Below are 23,073 nucleotides of genomic sequence, written 5' to 3' on the forward strand. Positions count from 1 at the left end.
GTTAGGATGACAGGCTGATGTTGAAGGTGTGTCTACAGGGTTAGGATGACAGGCTGATGTTGAAGGTGTGTCTACAGGGTTAGGATGACAGGCTGATGTTGAAGGTGTGTCTACAGGGTTAGGATGACAGGCTGATGTTGAAGGTGTGTCTACAGGGTTAGGATGACAGGCTGATGTTGAAGGTGTTTCTACAGGGTTAGGATGACAGGCTGATGTTGAAGGTGTGTCTACAGGGTTAGGATGACAGGCTGATGTTGAAGGTGTTTCTACAGGTGTGAGGACCTCTGTTGGCTGGGAGCAGTGTTGGTTGCCCAGGTGTATTTGCCAAGTTGTGTGTGTGTATGTGTGTGTGCAGGGGTGTGTGTGTGTGCCCAGGTCTCTGTGTGTGTGTGTGTGTGTGTGTGCCCAGGTCTCTGTGTGTGTGTGCCCAGGTCTCAGTGTGTGTGTGTGTGCCCAGGTCTCTGTGTGTGTGTGCCCAGGTCTCAGTGTGTGTGTGTGTGTGTGTGTGTGCAGGTCTCAGTGTGTGTGTGTGTGTGTGTGTGTGAGGCTCTGGAGGTGCTTGTCTGCCCCCTGGTGTTTCTCTCTGGGTGGGTCCTCGGTTGCTCAGGGACGCATTAACAACACCCCCCCCCCCCCCCCCCTCAGGGAGTGCACTAGCCTCAGCCTCCCCTGGTGGAGGGGGTGGGAGGTGCAGGAGTGGTTGAGCATCACCAGCCTGCTGAGAGGAGCTGCTGGTGTGGTACTCTGAGGCCCTCAGTAGATCCTGGACCTGCTAGTGTGGCATTATCTAAACCTCTCTGCTGTTATTGTATCCACTGTACCCCCCACCCCCAGGTGAGGTTAGTGCCTGTCAGCTCTGAGGACCCTCGGTTCGTGGCGTCCTTTGAGGCGTCAGCGGCGCTCTACGCCCGCTACCAGATGGCTGTTCACGGCGACGCCCCCTCCGACTGTAACGAAAGCGAGGTACGGCTCGCCAAACATCATACCTTACTGTGCCCTGCAACATTCTGCTCCTGGCACTCTGCTGTACACAGCCACTCTGCTACATTGTGCTCCTTCCTGCCTGTGGTCATTGAATCTGCCTGGAAAATTGCCTTTTGTCACCTCAGACACCTGTAGCGCCTTACACACTCCTGCAGTTCCTCCTGCATGTTTACACTTCGGGCATGTCTGTTTGCAACTATCTGGTCATATTTGACTCTCAGTGTAAAGTTGTCCGTTCCTTTATGGTTCTGTCCAGGGTTCTGTAAGAGCAGCCTGGGTTAGGGGCAGTAATGTCAGGGGTCTGCTGCATCACAGGTGATACACAGTACAGGTGGAGACATGGTGGTGGTCGAGGGGGAGGTAAGAGGTAGTCTAGTCAGGATGTGAACCTCCTGGACCTTACTGTCCCTCCTCGGTGACGGCTCTGTCCCTACCCTCCAACAAGGCTTGGCTTGTTACCAAACCCTCCGCTCGTAAAAGCCAGGGAATGAATAAAGCTGTCAGAAAGGGGCAGTCTGTGGCGGATACTTTCCTGGTGCCATAACAGAGCACTATTAACAGGGAGGTGTGTGTGTATGTGTTAATGGGGAGGTGTGTGCGTGTCTTTATAGGGAAATGTGTGTGTGTGTGTTTATAGGGAGGTGTGGGTGTGTTTGCGTCAGTGCCAATCCTGCCCAGGTTTTCACCTCCTCCAGGGGCCAGAGAGGGAGGACGGATGAGGCCCTCCAGGGGCCAGAGAGAGAGGAGGGATGAGGCCCTCCAGGGGCCAGAGAGAGAGGAGGGATGAGGCCCTCCAGGGGCCAGAGAGAGAGGAGGGATGAGGCCCTCCAGGGGCCAGAGAGAGAGGAGGGATGAGGCCCTCCAGGGGCCAGAGAGAGAGGAGGGATGAGGCCCTCCAGGGGCCAGAGAGAGAGGAGGGATGAGGCCCTCCAGGGGCCAGAGAGAGAGGAGGGATGAGGCCCTCCAGGGGCCAGAGAGAGAGGAGGGATGAGGCCCTCCAGGGGCCAGAGAGAGAGGAGGGATGAGGCCCACAATCAGAAATAATGTTTCCAAGTTCTGTACTGAAGCCTTCAGAGAGGTTCAGCAGTTGGACAGTAGTAGACTGTTTCAGAGCGCCAGGGGGCAGGACAGGAGCGGGGGCTGAGAGTTAAGTGATTTGGGGGAAACTCTAGCCTCCCCTGGGGCAGGGTCTTATAGCTTGCCCTGACCCACACACACACACACACACACACACGAGCCCACAGTCAGTAAATCTGGACTAGCCCTGTTCTAGAACCCCCTTCCTGTTTTGGGCTATAGGGTCAGATACATCAGGACTTACCCACAACTGAATTGTTAAGTTTCCTTGTGAAACACGAAACTTTGGGGACTTCAAATGAAGCCTTTATTGTGTACTTTGCTTATGTGTGTGTGTGTGCAGTTTGCAGCTGTATTATTGTCCTTCTCCATTGCCCTGCTGGTAGTGATTAGAGTGGTAGAACGTTCTCCATTAGTCCTGCCAGCAACAGAGAGGCCTGTCTCTAAACACACGGTCTGCTAAAGGAAGGCAGGAGAGCATATATACTGCACGTTTCAGTAAAGAAAATCCTAACCAGCCGTTGCCCAGTCCAGTATTATCCAGGTGCTGGTGGGACTCAGTCCAGTATTACCCAGGTGCTGGTGGGACTCAGTCCAGCATTACCCAGGTGCTGGTGGGACTCTGGAGCTCATGGTCAGGGAGACGACAGCTCAGCTGTTCCCTGTCAGTGCCATCCTGAGTGTGAGAGGATCATACAGGGTAAACATTTTCATTTGTGTAAACAGAAACTTCCTAGCCCTGGAAATGGACTGGAGGGTTAGTCTTGAGGGTTAGTCTTGAGGGTTAGTCCTGTGTTACCCTGGAGGGTTAGCCTGGAGACTTAGCCCTGTGTTAGCTTGGAAGGTTAGCCTGGAGAGTTACCCTGTGTTAGCTTGGAGGGTTAACCTGGAGGGTTAGTCCTGTGTTAGCCTGGAGGGTTAGCCTGGACGGTTGATCCTGTGTTAGACTGGAGTGTTAGTCCTGTGTTAGCTTGGAGGCTTAGCCTGGAGAGTTAGCCTGGACGTTTAGTCCTGTTAGCCTGGAGGGTTAGCCTGGAGACTTAGCCCTGTGTTAGCTTGGAAGGTTAGCCTGGAGAGTTACCCTGTGTTAGCTTGGAGGGTTAACCTGGAGGGTTAGTCTTGTGTTAGCCTGGGGGGTTAGCCTGGACGGTTGATCCTGTGTTAGCCTGGAGTGTTAGTCCTGTGTTAGCTTGGAGGGTTGGCCTGGAGAGTTAGCCCTGTATTAGCTTGGAGGGTTAGTCCTGTGTTAGCCTGGAGAGTTAGCCTGGACGGTTAGTCCTCTGTTAGCCTGGAGGGTTAGTCCTGGGTTAGCCTGGAGAGTTAGCCTGGAGGGTTAGTCCTGTGTTAGCCTGGAGCATTAGCCTGGACGGTTGATTCTGTGTTAGCCCGGAGAGTTAGCCTGGAGGGTTATTGTTTTGTCTCTATGGCTACACAGCAACACTGACCCTATTAACTGACTTCTTCTCTTCCTGTTGATGCTGCGACGCCTCCACAGTTCAAGAGGTTCCTCTGCGACTCTCCTCTGGAGGTACGTACACCTAGGGAGGGGGGGGGGGTACGTACACCTAGGAAGGGCGGGGGGGTACATACACCTGAGGGGGGGGGGGTGTACGTACTCCTGGGAAGGGGGGGAGAGGGGGGAGGTACGTTCTCCCTGCTCCTAATGATAGGGTTAGGGTTAGCTCCTACTGATACCTAACCCTACTGATACCTAACCCTGATGATACCTTACCCTAACCCTACTCATACCTATCCCTAGCCCTACTCATACCTATCCCTAGCCCTACTGTTACCTATCCCTAACCCTACTGATACCTATCCCTAACCCTACTGATACCTAACCCTGCTGATACCTTACCCTAACCCTACTGATACCTATCCCTAGCCCTACTGATACCTTTCCCTAACCCTACTGTTACCTATCCCTAACCCTACTGTTACCTATCCCTAACCCTACTGATACCTATCCCTAACCCTACTGATACCTAACCCTGCTGATACCTTACCCTAACCCTGATGATACCTTACCCTAGCCCTACTCATACCTATCCCTAGCCCTACTCATACCTATCCCTAGCCCTACTGTTACCTATCCCTAACCCTACTGATACCTATCCCTAACCCTACTGATACCTAACCCTGCTGATACCTTACCCTAACCCTACTGATACCTATCCCTAACCCTACTGATACCTAACCCTGCTGATACCTTACCCTAACCCTACTGATACCTATCCCTAACCCTACTGATACCTAACCCTGCTGATACCTTACCCTAACCCTACTGATACCTATCCCTAACCCTGCTGATACCTTACCCTAACCCTACTGTTACCTATCCCTAACCCTACTGATACCTATCCCTAACCCTACTGATACCTTACCCAAACCCTACTGATACCTTTCCCTAACCCTACTGATACCTATCCCTACTGATACCTTCCTTCATGTGTCCTGCTGTCTGGTCAGCTCAGAGCCTGGTTCTCTCAGCGCTCAGATAAGCACATTCTTACCCCGTTATAACACACACACTTCCTCACACACTGTTACTATGGTTACAGTGCATACAGTAACCCACAAGCTCCCTGTGTGACACCGCACACATTGGGGAAGGGGGGGGGGGGGTGTTCATGGGCCTCAGGAAGTGGCTATTCTTTCCTATCTGAGGAGTTTTATCTAGGCTGTGTGGTGTTTAGAGGAGATGGGGGGTCTAGTGGATGTGGGGAAATATGTCCAGAGAGAAGTATGTGTGTGCTTAACACAAGGCCCTGAGCCGCTCATGTGTTGCTGCAGACCGGGGACATGCTGCTAGTGAGAGGGTGTGTGGGCGTGTGGAATGTGCAGCATAAGGTATGGGCAGGGAGCATTATGTGGGTGTTACTGGGGGTAAACAGCTGGCTGCCATCGGGGTGGGAGGGAACCACCACTGCTCTCTTCCATGACCTCATTTCCCCTCAGAACTAGAAAGGACAGTAATAGATCTGCTGAATCATGTGGTTACCGAAGAGGTAGAGGTTGGACAGTATTCTCAAGGTAACTCCTTCCAGCAGTTTCCACTGTCAGTGTGGACGGGTGCAAACCTGACTTGATGACACAGGGCAGGTCTGAAGGCGGGGCTGGTCAGGCCAGTTACACCAGGCAGGGACGGGCTCTTCAACAAGAACCTTGTAATGGCTTCTGAAACTGGAGCATAGTGAAGGAGATAAGAAGACACACACACACTCCCCAGTCTCCTGTGCTTCCCTGTGGCCCCTGGGGCTCCTCTAATGAACATCGTTAGGGTGTTTAGAGGAAACAAGCTTTTATCACCTTGTCAAGGCTGCTGGCCAGGCGCACTGAATTACACACTCTCTCACACACACACTCTCTCACATGCTCACTCTCCCACTCTCTCTATAACACTCTCTCACTGTATTTCTCTCTCACACTCTCTTTCTCTTTATCTCACTCTCGCGCTCTCTCTATTTCACTCTCTCACTCTCTCTCACTCTCTCTCTCTTTATCGCACTCTCTACCTCTCACTCTCTCTCGTATTTCTTCTGTGAACGTGTGTACGCACTTTGCCAGTCATGTACAAACACACACCACACGTAGAGCACACCACACATAGAGCACACCACACGTAGAGCACACCACACGTAGAGCACACCACACGTAGAGCACACCACACGTAGAGCACACCACACGTAGAGCACACCACACCTTCAGCACACCACATGTAGAGCACACCACATGTAGAGCACACCACATGTAGAGCACACCACACGTAGAGCACACCACACCTACAGCACACCACACCTACAGCACACCACACGTAGAGCACACCACACGTAGAGCACACCACATGTAGAGCACACCACACGTAGAGCACACCACACGTAGAGCACACCACACGTAGAGCACACCACACGTAGAGCACACCACACCTTCAGCACACCACACGTAGAGCACACCACATGTAGAGCACACCACATGTAGAGCACACCACACGTAGAGCACACCACACGTAGAGCACACCACACGTAGAGCACACCACACCTTCAGCACAACACACGTAGAGCACACCACACGTAGAGCACACCACACGTAGAGCACACCACACGTAGAGCACACCACACGTAGAGCACACCACACGTAGAGCACACCACACGTAGAGCTCACCACACGTAGAGCACACCACACGTAGAGCACACCACACCTTCAGCACACCACACGTAGAGCACACCACACGTAGAGCACACCACATGTAGAGCACACCACACGTAGAGCACACCACACCTTCAGCACACCACATGTAGAGCACACCACACCTACAGAACACCACCTGTAGAACACACCACATGTAGAGCACACCACACGTAGAGCACACCACACGTAGAGCACACCACACGTAGAGCACACCACACGTAGAGCACACCACACTTAGAGCATGCTCGACAAACACAACATGTAGGGCATACAAAACCACACACTGCAAACATTCATACAAACATAATTTTTTGTATTTAAAAATGTTGTACAAACACCCACACAGACGTACAGCGGCCTGTGCAATCACCTAAAAAATAAACATATAATTGCACCCAGGCCTGCTGTATGTATATAAGCAGACTCCAGACATTTTGGGTGTGTGTTTGGTGTCTGGTGTGTGGGAATGTGTGTGTAGGGGTGGGGGGGTGGGGGTTTGTCACAGAGGCGAGGCAGCAGACAGGCCAGACAGGGCCGCATCTGACATACAGGTCAAGGCTGCATAAACACACCCACGCACACACACATGCACACACTCACACACACAAATTCGTTGCATGTCATCAGACAGATAGACAGACTGCCACACTGCTCCAAGATCAGTTCCAGATGTGGGGCCATAGCCTCTCCACCTGAACACTCTCCATTCCACCCCTCCTGCCCTGCCCCCCCTCCTGCCCTGCCCCCCCTCCCCTCCTGCCCTGCCCCCCCCTCCCCTCCTGCCCTGCTCCCCCCTCCCCTCCTGCCCTGCTCCCCCCTCCCCTCCTGCCCTGCTCCCCCTCCCCTCCTGCCCTGCCCCCTCCCCTCCTGCCCTGCCCCCTCCTCCTGCCCTGCTCCCCCCTCCCCTCCTGCCCTGCCCCCCCCTCCCCTCCTGCCCTGCTCCCTCCTGCCCTGCCCCCTCCCCTCCTGCCCTGCCCCCTCCCCTCCTGCCCTGCCCCCTCCCCTCCTGCCCTGCCCCCCCTCCCCTCCTGCCCTGCCCCCCCCTCCCCTCCCCTCCTGCCCTGCTCCCCCCTCCCCTCCTGCCCTGCCCCCTCCCCTCCTGCCCTGCCCCCTCCTCCCCTCCTGCCCTGCCCCCCCTCCCCTCCTGCCCTGCCCCCCCTCCCCTCCTGCCCTGCTCCCCCCTCCCCTCCTGCCCTGCTCCCCCCTACTGCAAACAAATACAACACTCTCTCACTCACTCTCTCTCAGACACACACACTGCCCCCAGCCCTGGTCCAGAGTTGGGAGGTATTAGCAGGCTGTTGGACCCCAGAGAGAACACACAAATGTGGCCTCACCTGCCTGCACCTCACAAACACCTGGAGTGCATCCTGACATCCCAGGATTTAACAGGGGGTCCACAGATCCATACATGTTTTGGGCAATTTTAATTGCTTGCTACATAGAATTTTGAGTTGTGTTTGTGCTGTAATTCATGTCATTTTAATGTGTTAACTGTCCATGGAAGCTTCAGGTATGTTATTCAGTTGATTAAACTGGTTGGAATGCAGTTTTTAACTTTTTTCATGTCATGTTTTGTCTAAAATTGCATTCCAAGTGTCAAACAAAGTCTTAAATAGACTTCAGTGTAATTTGCCGAGGCCTGCACTCCCCCAGGCGGAGACCCCCCCCGAAGGGCCAGATGTGGGCTATGGGTCGTTCCACCAGCAGTACTGGCTGAACGGGAGCATCGTAGCGGTGGGCGTCATCGACATTCTGCCCACCTGCGTCTCCTCCGTCTACCTGTACTACCACCCCGACTTCGCCACTCTGTCTCTGGGCTCCTACTCTGCTCTCAGGTCAGCATCACCTCCTATCTCTCTCTCAGGTCAGCATCACCTCCTATCTCTCTCTCTCAGGTCAGCATCACCTCCTATCTCTCTCTCAGGTCAGCATCACCTCCTATCTCTCTCTCTCAGGTCAGCATCACCTCCTATCTCTCTCTCTCAGGTCAGCATCACCTCCTATCTCTCTCTCTCAGGTCAGCATCACCTCCTATCTCTCTCTCAGGTCAGCATCACCTCCTATCTCTCTCTCTCAGGTCAGCATCACCTCCTATCTCTCTGCTCTCAGGTCAGCATCACCTCTTATCTCTCTCAAGTCAACCACACCTCCTATCTCTCTCTCAGGTCAGCATCACCTCCTATCTCTCTCTCAGGTCAACATCACCTCCTATCTCTCTCTCAGGTCAGCATCACCTCCTATCTCTCTCTCAGGTCAGCATCACCTCTTATCTCTCTCTCAGGTCAGCATCACCTCTTATCTCTCTCAGGTCAGCATCACCTCCTATCTCTCTCTCAGGTCAGCATCACCTCTTATCTCTCTCAGGTCAGCATCACCTCCTATCTCTCTCTCAAGTCAACATCACCTCTTATCTCTCTCAGGTCAGCATCACCTCCTATCTCTCTCAAGTCAGCATCACCTCCTATCTATCTCTCTCAGGTCAACATCACCTTGTATCTCTCTCTCAGGTAAACATCACCTCCTACCTCTGTCAGGTCAGCATCACCCCCTATCTCTCAGGTCAATATCACCCCCTATCTCTCAGGTCGGCATCACTTATCTCTCTCAGGTCAACATCACCCCCTATCTCTCAGGTCAGCATCACCTCCTATCTCTCAGGTCAGCATCACCTCCTATCTCTCAGGTCAGCATCACCTCCTATCTCTCAGGTCAGCATCACCTCCTATCTCTCAGGTCAGCATCACCTCCTATCTCTCAGGTCAGCATCACCTCCTATCTCTCAGGTCAGCATCACCTCCTATCTCTCAGGTCAGCATCACCTCCTATCTCTCAGGTCAGCATCACCTCCTATCTCTCAGGTCAGCATCACCTCCTATCTCTCAGGTCAGCATCACCTCCTATCTCTCAGGTCAGCATCACCTCCTATCTCTCAGGTCAGCATCACCTCCTATCTCTCAGGTCAGCATCACCTCCTATCTCTCTCTCTCTCAGGTCAGCATCACCTCCTATCTGTTTGTATTTTCCCTCTCCTTTCTGATGGTTGGTTTACCCAATCTAATGGTTGTACACACACACATCTGGCGCTTCCTGTAAAATGTAACCCAATAATGTGAGAAAGCCTTCAGATGTATAAGTCTGGGTGATCTACTTGTGTTTATGTGCGACAGACTTTGTGTGTGCATGCGTGTGTGTGTGTGTTAGTAGAAGCTGTGTATGTGTGTGGTGAGAAGGGGGGGGGGGGTGAGAGAGAGACAGGAGAAAGAAGGAGAGAGGGGGAGAGAGAGGATGAGGGATCAGAGGACATTATGCCTGAGGGGCAGTTGTCCAAAAGCGGCATTGAATTGATTTTGTGTGGTGTGTGGCTGTTTGTTAGCTGTGGTCAGTTTGCAATCAAGATTGGAAATATATAGGCGCAATAATTATCTGTCTGCCAATTTCTGGGCCTTCACTATCTGGATGTAGTTGTGTGTGTGTGTGTGTGTGTGTTCATTTGTGTCAGTGAGGGAGAGAATGCATGCTCAGCCTGTATTAAGGCCCCAGTCTTGGAACGTGTGTGTGAGTGTGCATTAATATGAGGCAGGCGGTGTGAGGAGCTGGATAATTGGCTTGTGTTGGAGTGTCAGATCGCTGAAGAGGGGATAATGGCAGCCTCAAGCTGCTGCCATGGGGGTGGGGGGGCTGGCCCCCTCGTGAATGGGCCCCTCACCTCTCCTGATCCCCTCATTCAGCCCCCAACCGGCCCTTTGTGGTCAGGGGATGGGAACCCAGGAACCTGGCAGCAAGCATATGACCTTCTAGCACCTCACCCTCTCCCCCTCTCCTCTCCCCCTCTCCTCTCCCACCCCCCCCCCCCCCTCCCTTTATAGTCTTCCTCTCCTCTCCCACCCCCCCTTCCCCCCTCCCTTTATAGTCCTCCCTCTCCCCCTCTCCTCTCCCACCCCCCCTCCCTCTCCTCCTCTCTCCCTGCCAGGCCCCTGCTTTGTCCTTCTGCTTATTTTTCAGTGCATCTATTTTATTTAAGGCCTCTTTTTTTCCTCTGCTCCCTTCTCTGTCTTCTTAAGTGAAAGAAAAGGAACTCTCCCCTTTTACACAGACTGAGAGAAAGAAGGATGGGAGGAAGAGTGAGACAAAAGAGGAGAAGAAAGAAGAGCCGATTTAGTTATGGAAAAGTGAAGGAAACTGTGGAGAAGGGAGAGGGAGAACAGGCGTTGGTTAATAAAGGATGCAATTAAGGAAGGAACTATTGAAAATAAAGAAATACAGAAATTAACCGGGAGCTGCTGTATAAATCTCCCAGTGACAGTGAAACTCTCTCTCGTCAGCGCTGTTGTTTGGTCAGTGGTGTTTGTGCAAGAGAAGCAGTTGTGTATGCAGAGATGGCGACATCCTTCACTCAAGTAGTACAGAGCCTCATGTTTAATAACACTGGTGAAAGCTGAGGTGCTGACTACACTGTTTCACTCAAGGTAAAGGAAAGAAGTGTGGGCTCTGACATACTTAATCAGTAGCCATGACTACTACCTGAATCCCACTACAGACACAGCGCATTCTCCTGGAATCCTTTTTGACACCGACAATTTTGAACATCTCCCTCATGTATGACCATGTGTGATCAGGAATGTCTCTATTCTCAGCTTTAAACAAATGAAGCAGAGCACAGTAGAGTACAGTACTCATGTACTCATTATTGATGCAAATGTTTTTTGTTTTTTTTAACCTTTTTTTTATTAGTTGAAATATTATTTCAACCTTTCAAAACTTTTTTCACACACGGGGAAAGGAGATGAGAGAGGAGGACAACTGAGAAGCCTAAAACAGAGGAAAACGGAGTACAGTATAGTAGAGTACAGTATAGTAGAGTACAGTATAGTAGAGTACAGTATAGTAGAGTACAATAGAGTAGAGTACAGTATAGTAGAGTACAGTATAGTAGAGTACAGTATAGTAGAGTACAGTATAGTAGAGTACAATAGAGTAGAGTACAGTAGAGTAGAGTACAGTAGAGTAGAGTACAGTAGAGTAGAGTACAGTAGAGTAGAGTACAATAGAGTAGAGTACAGTAGAGTAGAGTAGAGTAGAGTAGAGTACAGTAGAGTAGAGTACAGTAGAGTAGAGTACAGTAGAGTAGAGTACAGTAGAGTAGAGTAGAGTAGAGTAGAGTACAGTAGAGTAGAGTACAGTAGAGTAGAGTAGAGTAGAGTACAGTAGAGTAGAGTAGAGTAGAGTAGAGTAGAGTAGAGTACAGTAGAGTAGAGTGAAGAACTCATCAATGATGCAAACTTTTCTTACGAAACTAGTTTAGAAAGAAAAAAAACAATCTAAACCTTTTTTAGAATTTGTTTTTGTTGAAATGCAAAACAATGCAACTCAGAGAAGCATAAAAAAGTAAAACATAGTAGAGTACAGTAGAGCCCCTTTGACTTTGACTGGTTGGTGAGGAAGAGAAGTTTAATCATTCCAGCTGGTTTACAACCATACATGAACACTGCAGCTTTTCAGCTATGTGATTGTTGTTTTGCTGACCAAAGGAGCATTAGCCTATTAGATGGGTTATTCAGAAGCTAAACTAAATAAAGGCTTGTGTTCTGATAATAATTGTTGTTCCCGCCCCTTCCAGGGAGATTGGCTTCACCAGGCAGCTCCAGCAGCAAGCACCCAGGCTGAGGTACTACTACCTGGGCTTCTACATCCACTCCTGCCCCAAGATGCGCTACAAGGTACAGCCTCCACACAGCCTCTAGCCTTCACACAGCTTCTAGCCTCCACACAGCCTCTAGCCTCCACACAGCCTCTAGCCTCCACACAGCCTCTAGCCTCCACACAGCCTCTAGCCTCCACATAGCCTCTAGCCTCCACACAGCCTCTAGCCTCCACACAGCCTCTAGCCTCCACACAGCCTCTAACCTCCACACAGCCTCTAACCTCCACACAGCCTCTAACCTCCACACAGCCTCTAGCCTCCACACAGCCTCTAGCCTCCACACAGCGTCTAGCCTCCACACAGCCTCTAGCCTCCACACAGCCTCTAGCCTCCACACAGCGTCTAGCCTCCACACAGCCCTAACCTCCACACAGCCTCTAGCCTCCACACAGCCTCTAGCCTCCACATAGCCTCTAGCCTCCACACAGCCTCTAGCCTCCACACAGCCTCTAACCTCCACACAGCCTCTACCCTCCACACAGCCTCTAGCCTCCACACAGCCTCTAGCCTCCACACAGCGTCTAGCCTCCACACAGCCCTAACCTCCACACAGCCTCTAGCCTCCACACAGCCTCTAGCCTCCACACAGCCTTCACATGACCAGAGCAAACCCCTGCTCCTCTCTTGGACGAGACGTCTATAGAGATGGAGGAGCAGATTCATTCACTAGGTTCTTATTTATTTACCCCTGGGGAGACTGGGCCGGAGGTGAGGAGCTTATTCAGTTCTCACTTACTCACATACACACATGCACTGACACACTCAAACAGTTAACTGTCCTATTACACCCGATTAGCATAGGAGACAAACAGGCTAATGAATGCGCAGACATGGTGTGTGCAGTAGAGTGTGCGCAGTATAGAGTGCGCAGTATAGAGTGCGCAGTATAGAGTGTGCAGTAGAGTGTGCGCAGTAGAGTGTGCGCAGTAGAGTGTGCGCAGTAGAGTGTGCGCAGTAGAGTGTGCGCAGTAGAGTGTGCGCAGTAGAGTGTGCGCAGTAGAGTGTGCGCAGTATAGAGTGCGCAGTATAGAGTGCGCAGTATAGAGTGCGCAGTATAGAGTGCGCAGTATAGAGTGCGCAGTATAGAGTGCGCAGTATAGAGTGTGCAGACACATACAAGCAGACAGGCAGACAGGGCAGAGCAGGGTGTTTACTTGTCTCACCACAACACTTCACATCTCTCTTGCTCTGTCTCTGTACATCTACAGCAATCCTTTCCTTCTCTCTGTCTCTGCCCTTTGTCTTTGGTTCACTCTCGCATGCACGCTCCTCCTCCTTTAGCTCTGTGTCCACAGGAGGGGGCAGTAGAGAGACCACACTGGGACGTGTCCACAGGAGGGGGCAGTGGAGAGACCACACTAGGACGTGTGTACCCCTGGGACGCTCCAGCTGAGGGCTGCTGGCCCTGTTGGGTTCCCTCAGGGAGGGCTGCTGGCCCTGTTGGGTTCCCTCAGGGAGGGCTGCTGGCCCTGTTGGGTTCCCTCAGGGAGGGCTGCTGGCCATGTTGGGTTCCCTCAGGGAGGGCTGCTGGCCCTGTTGGGTTCCCTCAGGGAGGGCTGCTGGCCATGTTGGGTTCCCTGTAGTCAGGGGACCAGAAGCAGAGTGGCTAGCTTCTCTAACGTAGTCCGATTTGTGAAACTTTAGTTGCAGACAATGGAGCAGATGAGGATACAGAGTTGTGTCTGAACATCCCTCTGTCTGGCGTGTGATCTCACCTCGCTGAGAAGGTGTGCTGTTTGGTGAGTGTTTGGCTGCAGGCCTGTGGCTGCTCTCCCTACTGTCTGGTGTTTTCGTCCGAGGATAGCTGCTGGCCCGCAGCGCTAGCCGGGCTCCCCCTGCCAATTCACACCTCGGCCACACTGCTCCATATACTCTGGGTTTACACCTCCTTACACCCCCAGTCTAGGACCAAGGCTGGGGCTAGGACCAGGGCTAGAAGCAGGGTGGGGTGCTAGGGCCTGGGAGCAGGGCTGGGGGCTAGGAGGATCAGAGCCTGAAGCAGGGCCTGGGAGCAGTGTCTGGGGCCTCAGCGCAGACCTTGGAACATTGCCAGGGCCTGGACTGGAGCCTGGAGCCTGTCTTCTCAGATCCCTGCCTGGGACTGGAGCCATGGTGCTGGGCCAGGGCAGAGCATGGCCTGGCAAACTGATCCAGGATGTGACTTCCTGCCGGGGTCCTGCTGGCTGTATTCTGCTAGCTGTATTGTGCTAGCTGCAGTCTGCTAGCTGTAGTCTGCTAACTGTAATCTGCCAGCTGGAGTCTGCTAGCTGGAGTCTGCTAGCTGGAGTCTGCTAGCTGGAGTCTGCTAGCTGGAGTCTGCTAGCTGGAGTCTGCTAGCTGGAGTCTGCTAGCTGGAGTCTGCTAGCTGGAGTCTGCTACTTGGAGTCTGCTACCTGGAGTCTGCTACCTGGAGTCTGCTACCTGGAGTCTGCTAGCTGGAGTCTGCTAGCTGGAGTCTGCTAGCTGGAGTCTGCTAGCTGGAGTCTGCTAGCTGGAGTCTGCTAGCTGGAGTCTGCTAGCTGGAGTCTGCTAGCTGGAGTCTGCTAGCTGGAGTCTGCTAGCTGGAGTCTGCTAGCTGGAGTCTGCTGGCTGTGGTCTGAGAGCTGGAGTCTGCGAGCTTAGTGTGCTTCAGCTAATCTAAAACCGATGGACTCCTAAATATACAGCTCCTCACTTTTGTAACTGCCCATAGGTATAGAGAGGTGTGGAGAGTGTTGTGGACGTTGGCTATCCAGACTGATGGAAAAACACAGGATGAAATGAACGAGCTGGGGTGAGGTGGCAGCACTGGTCCATACAGCCTGAGCAGGGGATGAGAGATGAAACACTTGTTGTGAACACACACACACACACTGCCTGTGGGTGAGGGAGAGAGGGTTACATAAGTGGCTCTTACTCTTGTTGTTCTTGTTCTCTCTAAAAGACTGAGCCCAGGAAACCATTAAAGTTTCCACAGGGACCAAGAAAGGAAGAGTGAAAGAGGGAGGAAGGGACAGATGAAGAGAAAGGGGAGGGGCAAATGTGCCAGATGAGAAATGGAGGTAGATAAAGGAGTATTTGTTGCTCAGTAGAACTGAATTAGCTGTGGCTCCAGCTGCATCACGCTAGTACAGCTTTTGGTGTTCATCTGTGTTACACACACACACACTAATTTACAAACACACACCTGTACACACACCCATGCATGTACTGTACACACACACTCACACCTATGCAAAGACACACGTCCACATATATGAGCTCACTAAGCTGCCCCTCTTGGCTTCAGACTGGAGATGTTAGGAGATAGAGGGAGATCGAGGTAGATGGGTATGGTACTCAGTGTTCCAGTTCTCCTGTCCTTTGCCTAGGCCTCAGCACACACACACAGAGGACCAGGCATGTTAAAGGTTTATCTACGTTCTAAGACCCAAAGTCCCCTTCTAGACCCTAACCCTTCTTTGTCTGTTATAAGCTTTTCGAAAGATGACTTGTGACTTTCCACTTTGTCTTATATTTTCCGTTTTGCAATCCTCCATCCTGTTTCATCCCTCCCTCCATCTCTCTGTCTCTCTCTCTCTCCATTCCTCCTTCTCTGTCTCGCTCTCTCGCTCTCTCCATCCCTCTCTCTCACTCTCCATCCCTCCCTCTCTTTCTGTCTCCCTCCCTCTCTGTCTCCCTCTCTCTCTGTCTGTGTGTAGATCTGCAGGTAGGCAGGTAGAAACAGGCCCCCCTCAGCAGCAACACTGATAGACTCTCTGTCTCTCTCTCTCTCTCTCTCTCTAGCTCTCTCCGAGTCTCTGTCTCTCTCCCTGGAGCATCGGTGACCACTAGGGCTGCCACTAACGACTATTTTTCTATCGATTAATCTGTTGACCATTTTATCGATTAGTGGATTAATCTAAACAACTCTTTTTTTTTACCGTTTCAGTTCTTTTTATTTTGAAAACAACAAACTGTATATATCATTGACAAACAAACAAAGGCTTAGAAATTTAAGTGCAAAAATGTAGGTTTAAACTATCAACTCCAACGTTAATTAAAGTATTTAGATAAGGTACATAACATATCTCAACATACTCAAACACACACCCCTTTTAAACCAAAAATTCCAAGGTGCTGGTGCTTATGCCAGTTCGGTAATGATTCGATAGCGATACTCGCCAATTATCTAAGAACCAGTGTACAATCGTCTTTAAATCACTTCATACGCCTCCATTGTCCTAGCAACGCGTCATGGTTACGGTTAACAAGTTAGCTAAATAGGATGGCTCTCTAGGTTAGCTCTTCCTATCAACCAACGTAGAATAAACCCAAATTCTAACCTACCTAAACATTTATTCAATGGAAACTCTAAGGTAGCAGGCAGACAACTTTATAGCTTTAATAATGCGTGTATTTAGCAGCTACAATGACAACATGACCCCCTACTCACTCACTCACTCCCTCCCCCTCCTCACTCACTACCTCCCCACCCCTCCTCACCCCACCCCTCCTCACTCACTCACTCCCTCCCCCTCCCCCTCCTAACCCCCTCCTAACCCCCTCCTCACTCCCTCACCCCCTCCCCCTCCTAACCCCCTCCTCACTCACCCCCTCCTCACTCCCTCACCCCCTCCCCCTCCTAACCCCCTCCTCACTCACCCCCTCCCCCTCCTAACCCCCTCCTCACTCACCCCCTCCCCCTCCTAACCCCCTCCTCACTCCCTCAACCTCCTCACCCCCTCCCCCTCCTAACCCCCTCCTCACTCCCTCAACCTCCTCACCCCCTCCCCCTGCTAACCCCCTCCTCACTCACCCCCTCCCCCTCCTAACCCCCTCCTCACTCACCCCCTCCCCCTCCTAACCCCCTCCTCACTCCCTCAACCTCCTCACCCCCTCCCCCTCCTAACCCCCTCCTCACTCCCTCAACCTCCTCACCCCCTCCCCCTCCTAACCCCCTCCTAACCCCCTCCTCACCCCCTCCCCCTCCTAACCCCCTCCTCACTCCCTCAACCTCCTCACCCCCTCCCCCTCCTAACCCCCTCCTCACTCCCTCAACCTCCTCACCCCCTCCCCCTCCTAACCCCCTCCTAACCCCCTCCTCACTCACCCCCTCCCCCTCCTAACCCCCTCCTAACCCCCTCCTCACCCCCTCCCCCTCCTAACCCCCTCCTCACTCCCTCAACCTCCTCACCCCCTCCCCCTCCTAACCCCCTCCTCACCCCCTCCCCCTCCTAACCCCCTCCTCACCCCCTCCCCCTCCTAACCCCCTCCTCACTCCCTCAACCTCCTCACCCCCTCCCCCTCCTAACCCCCTCCTCACCCCCTCCCCCTCCTAACCCCCTCCTCACCCATGTGTGATTCAGGCAAGAGACCACACATAGTCTCATAGTAAAAACAACGTTTTTCTAATACTTTTCTCAAGTATTTTATGCCTCATAATCACTTATCTGCCTCTGTGCCCTCTGTTGTGTTTTTAACAAATCATTAGCGGCCCCTCCCCCCTGTCTCCACCTCAAGGGCTGCTGACAGGGTGAGGAGGCAGGGGGCACCAGGTCAGGGGGCACCAGGTCAGGGGGGCACCAGGTCAGGGGGGCCCCAGGTCAGGGGGGCCCCAGGTCAGGGGGCACCAGGTCAGGGGGGCACCAGGTCAGGGGGGCACCAGGTCAGGGGGGCACCAGGTCAGGGGGGCACCAGGTCAGGTCAGATGGTTGAGTCTTGTTGGGAGGGGGACAGTGAACAGAGGGGTGGGGGTGAAAGTGAGAGTGTAGAGGTGGTGATGGGGGGGGGGGGGTTAGTGTGGGGGAGTTGCCTCAGATGGGGGTAGACAGAAGGGGGGGATGGCTGTCAGGGATAAGCAGCATCTAATGAACAGGAGACCAGAGCGGTAAGACTGGGGCTTAGACAGAGACAAGACCTGCTGCTCGTGCCACCCCTCCTTCCTCATACCCCTCCTTCCTCATACCCCTCCCCCCCCCATACCCCTCCTCCCCCATACCCCTCCTCCCTCATACCCCTCCTCCCTCATACCCCTCCTCCTTCATACCCCTCCTCCTTCATACCCCTCCTCCCCCCATACCCCTCCTTCCCCCATACCCCTCCTCCCTCATACCCCTCCTCCCTCATACCCCTCCTCCCCCCATACCCCTCCTCCCCCCATACCCCTCCTCCCCCCATAGCCCTCCTCCCCCATACCCCTCCTCCCCCCATACCCCTCCTCCCTCATACCCCTCCTCCCCCCATACCCCTCCTCCCCCCATACCCCTCCTCCCCCCATACCCCTCCTCCCCCCATAGCCCTCCTCCCCCATACCCCTCCTCCCCCCATACCCCTCCTCCCTCATACCCCTCCTCCCCCCATAGCCCTCCTCCCCCATACCCCTCCTCCCCCCATACCCCTCCTCCCTCATACCCCTCCTCCCCCCATACCCCTCCTCCCCCCATACCCCTCCTCCCCCCATACCCCTCCTCCCCCCATACCCCTCCTCCCCCCATACCCCTCCTCCCCCCATACCCCTCCTCACCCATAGCCCTCCCCCTCCCTGGAAAGACAGGGGGGAGATCTAGAGATAGCATCAGCTCACAGGGCTTCTCTATGAAGCGCTGCCCTTGGTTGCTGGCTTTGTTGAAACGCGATCCTGTAAAAATATTTTCTCCTCATTAACCTGTCATCCTGGGAGCCGTGACGACGGGGCAGGGGGGGGTGAGGGGGCGGGGGTTAGGAGTTGTTACCATTCTGGAGGTTTTATTAGTTTGAAGGTCGTTGTGTGGCGATGTGTTGAGGAGGTGAAGGAGCCTGTGTTGAACAGCCGTGGTCAGTGTAACTCTCCTAGACAGGACCAGGACACACACACACACTCACAGGGTGTGTTAGTGGCTTTCTGTTGGAATGTGTGGTGCATGCATGGCATTCAATGTACAGAAAGACATTGAGTTTGTTTGTTTAGCTGTGTGTTTGTATAGGTGTGTGTGTGTGTGTGTGTGTGTGTGTGTGTGTGTGTGTGTGTGTGTGTGTGTGTGTGTGTGTGTGTGTGTGTGTGTGTGTGTGTGTGTTTGAGTGAAAGTGTTTACACATGTCAGTCAGCAGTTTGGGGCCCTCAGCCTTCTCTGTGGAGAAGTTGTGTGTTTAAGAGTCAGGGGAACATGAGGGGGCGGGGGGGTGCGGAGGACACATGTCAGAACTAGTACACAATGTTTATTGCTCTTTCACTTGAGTAAGTGAATGTGACCCTGGGTCAGAAAGCTGGTCTGTGTCCTTGCCTGGATGGGTCTCGAGCCCTGGAGCCCTCTACACTGGAGCCCTCTACCCTGGAGCCCTCTACCCTGGAGCCCTCTACCCTGGAGCCCCTCTACCCTGGAGCCCCTCTACCCTGGAGCCCTCTACCCTGGAGCCCTCTACCCTGGAGCCCCTCTACCCTGGAGCCCCTCTACCCTGGACTCCTCTACCCTGGAGCCCTCTACCCTGGAGCCGTCTACCCTGGAGCCCCTCTACCCTGGACTCCTCTACCCTGGAGCCCTCTACCCTGGACTCCTCTACCCTGGAGCCCTCTACCCTGGAGCCCTCTACCCTGGAGCCCCTCTACCCTGGACTCCTCTACCCTGGAGCCCTCTACCCTGGAGCCCTCTACCCTGGAGCCCTCTACCCTGGAGCCCTCTACCCTGGAGCCCCTCTACCCTGGACTCCTCTACCCTGGAGCCCCTCTACCCTGGACTCCTCTACCCTGGACTCCTCTACCCTGGACTCCTCTACCCTGGAGCCCTCTACCCTGGAGCCCTCTACCCTGGAGCCCTCTACCCTGGAGCCCTCTACCCTGGAGCCCCTCTACCCTGGAGCCCCTCTACCCTGGACTCCTCTACCCTGGAGCCCTCTACCCTGGACTCCTCTACCCTGGAGCCCTCTACCCTGGACTCCTCTACCCTGAAGCCCTCAGCTAGGAAGAGATTACTGCAGTGCCTTCTAAAAGTCACACGGCTCACAGCTCCACTGAAGCTCTGATCTAGATCTAGACAAACCCAGAGAGGCTTGTGTTGGAAGAGGTGTATTGTGACATACGCGCACATGCACACCCTCCCCCCCACACACCCTTCCCCCCACACACCCTTCCCCCCCCCACACCCCCCCCACACACACACACACAGTGGGGAGATATGATCTGCAGGAAATCAACAGCAGATGTTGATGTGGGGGGGGGGGGGGGCAGTTCCCTCTTAAGCCAAGTCCAGAGACACTCTCTCCTCCCTAGGTGGTTAGGGTAGTGTAGTCTTTAGTAAGTCAGGGTTAGGGTAGTATAGTTTCTAGAAAGCCAGGGTTAGGGTAGTGTAGTTAATAAAAAGCCAGGGATAGGGTACTATAGTATCTAGTAAGCCAGGGTTAGGGAAGTGTAGTCTCAAGTAAGCCAGGGTTAGGGAAGTGTAGTCTCAAGTAAGCCAGGGTTAGGGTAGTGTAGTCTGGAGTAAGCCAGGGTTAGGGTAGTGTAGTCTGTAGAAAGCCAGGGTTAGGATAGTGTAGTCTCTAATAAACCTGGGTTAGGATAGTGTAGTCTGTAGTAAGCCAGGGTTAGGGTAATATTTTCTCAGGTTTTTTTGCCAAGTCTTCATTGCTCCTTCTCGTCCTTCCTCCCCCAGGACAGTCGACTGTCTGTCTGATAGGTCCTTTCACTCCCTGTCTGTCTGGGAGGCATATCACTACCTGTCTGTCTGATAGGTCCTTTCACTCCCTGTCTGTCTGGGAGGCATATCACTACCTGTTTGTCTCAGTGATGGAATTTAAGGTCAACATGGTGATGGATCGGAACGGCATTGTGACGTTAGGCCGGACAGTTTTTGGCATGATAGTCCCATCATGGTGCTTCTGCCTGAGTTCTCTCATAGTTGGAGGAATGGAGAGACCTGTTCTTACATGCTGATCTCTCTGTTTCTCCCCTCCCCCTTTCTCTCATTCTGTTTCTCCTCCCTTTCATCCCCCTCTCCTCCTCGCTCTGCATCGTAGTGTTCTGCTGGTACATAAAAAAGTGACTAGAGGCTAATCACTCCATCTACACCTCCATGTGTGTCTGTGAGTGTGTGTGGTGATGGAGGAGTCTATAGAGCCTCTGTGGACTGTGGAACTGTAGGTGAGTTGGGGGACGTCTGCCAGAGGTGCACCCCTCCTCTGCTCCTCCCCTCCAACCCTCCAACCCTCCTCTGCTCCTCCCCTCCAACCCTCCTCTGCTCCTCCCCTCCAACCCTCCTCTGCTCCTCCCCTCCAACCCTCCAACCCTCCTCTGCTCCTCTGCTCCTCCCCTCCAACCCTCCTCTGCTCCTCCCCTCCAACCCTCCTCTGCTCCTCCGCTCCAACCCTCCTCTGCTCCTCCCCTCCAACCCTCCTCTGCTCCTCCCCTCCACCCCTCCTCTGCTCCTCCCCTCCAACCCTCCTCTGCTCCTCCCCTCCAACCCTCCTCTGCTCCTCCCCTCCAACCCTCCTCTGCTCCTCCCCTCCAACCCTCCTCTGCTCCTCCCCTCCTCCCCTCCAACCCTCCTCTGCTCCTCCCCTCCAACCCTCCTCTGCTCCTCCCCTCCAACCCTCCTCTGCTCCTCCCCTCCAACCCTCCTCTGCTCCTCCCCTCCTCCCCTCCAACCCTCCTCTGCTCCTCCCCTCCAACCCTCCTCTGCTCCTCCCCTCCAACCCTCCTCTGCTCCTCCCCTCCAACCCTCCTCTGCTCCTCCCCTCCTCCCCTCCAACCCTCCTCTGCTCCTCCCCTCCAACCCTCCTCTGCTCCACCCCTCCTCCCCTCCACCCCTGCTCTGCTCCTCGCCTCCAACCCTCCTCTGCTCCACCCCTCCACCCCTCCTCCGCTCCACCCCCCTCTGCTCCACCCCTCCACCCCTCCACCCCTCCTCCGCTCCACCCTTCCTCTGCTCCACCCCTCCTCCCCTCCACCCCTCCTCTGCTCCTCCCCTCCAACCCTCCTGTGCTCCACCCCTCCTCCCCTCCACCCCTCCTCCGCTCCACCCCTCCTCTGCTCCACCCCTCCTCCCCTCCACCCCTCCTCTGCTCCTCCGCTCCACCCCTCCTCTGCTCCTCCGCCCCACCCCTCCTCCGCTCCACCCCTCCTCTGCTCCTCCCCTCCAACCCTCCTCTGCTCCTCCGCTCCTCCCCTCCTCCGCTCCTCCCCTCCTCTGCTCCTCCCCTCCAACCCTCCTCTGCTCCTCCCCTCCAACCCTCTTCTGCTCCTCCCCTCCAACCCTCCTCTGCTCCACCCCTCCTCTGCTCCACCCCTCCTCCCCTCCAACCCTCCTCTGCTCCTCCTCCCCTCCACCCCTCCTCTGCTCCTCCCCTTCACCCCTCCTCTGCTCCTCCCCTCCAACCCTCCTCTGCTCCTCCCCTCCAACCCTCCTCTGCTCCTCCCCTCCAACCCTCCTCTGCTCCTCCCCTCCTCCCCTCCAACCCTCCTCTGCTCCTCCCCTCCAACCCTCCTCTGCTCCTCCCCTCCAACCCTCCTCTGCTCCTCCCCTCCAACCCTCCTCTGCTCCTCCCCTCCTCCCCTCCAACCCTCCTCTGCTCCTCCCCTCCAACCCTCCTCTGCTCCACCCCTCCTCCCCTCCACCCCTGCTCTGCTCCTCGCCTCCAACCCTCCTCTGCTCCACCCCTCCACCCCTCCTCCGCTCCACCCCCCTCTGCTCCACCCCTCCACCCCTCCACCCCTCCTCCGCTCCACCCTTCCTCTGCTCCACCCCTCCTCCCCTCCACCCCTCCTCTGCTCCTCCCCTCCAACCCTCCTGTGCTCCACCCCTCCTCCCCTCCACCCCTCCTCCGCTCCACCCCTCCTCTGCTCCACCCCTCCTCCCCTCCACCCCTCCTCTGCTCCTCCGCTCCACCCCTCCTCTGCTCCTCCGCCCCACCCCTCCTCCGCTCCACCCCTCCTCTGCTCCTCCCCTCCAACCCTCCTCTGCTCCTCCGCTCCTCCCCTCCTCCGCTCCTCCCCTCCTCTGCTCCTCCCCTCCAACCCTCCTCTGCTCCTCCCCTCCAACCCTCTTCTGCTCCTCCCCTCCAACCCTCCTCTGCTCCACCCCTCCTCTGCTCCACCCCTCCTCCCCTCCAACCCTCCTCTGCTCCTCCTCCCCTCCACCCCTCCTCTGCTCCTCCCCTTCACCCCTCCTCTGCTCCTCCCCTCCACCCCT

General features: G+C 54.5%; 1 protein-coding gene across 7 annotated transcripts in view; it reads left to right on the forward strand.

The window, feature by feature from the left end:
* The window catches only part of ate1 (arginyltransferase 1), a 42,398-nt gene that overhangs the window by 14,728 nt on the left and 4,597 nt on the right, over positions 1-23,073 (forward strand). For 3 of the 7 annotated variants that reach the window (XM_084709150.1, XM_084709148.1, XM_084709152.1), the window contains 4 exons: positions 835-963; positions 3,557-3,589; positions 7,906-8,087; positions 11,870-11,969. In XM_084709150.1, coding sequence (XP_084565276.1) covers positions 835-963; positions 3,557-3,589; positions 7,906-8,087; positions 11,870-11,969 — 444 coding nt within the window. The remainder of the gene's footprint in view (positions 1-834; positions 964-3,556; positions 3,590-7,905; positions 8,088-11,869; positions 11,970-23,073) is intronic. The other 4 variants (XM_084709151.1, XM_084709153.1, XM_084709149.1 and 1 more) reach the window with 3 other exon arrangements.

Source organism: Hypomesus nipponensis, chromosome 11, assembly GCF_054491055.1.
Source record: "Hypomesus nipponensis isolate SF chromosome 11, ASM5449105v1, whole genome shotgun sequence".
In the NCBI taxonomy this organism is placed as follows: Eukaryota; Metazoa; Chordata; class Actinopteri; order Osmeriformes; family Osmeridae; genus Hypomesus; species Hypomesus nipponensis.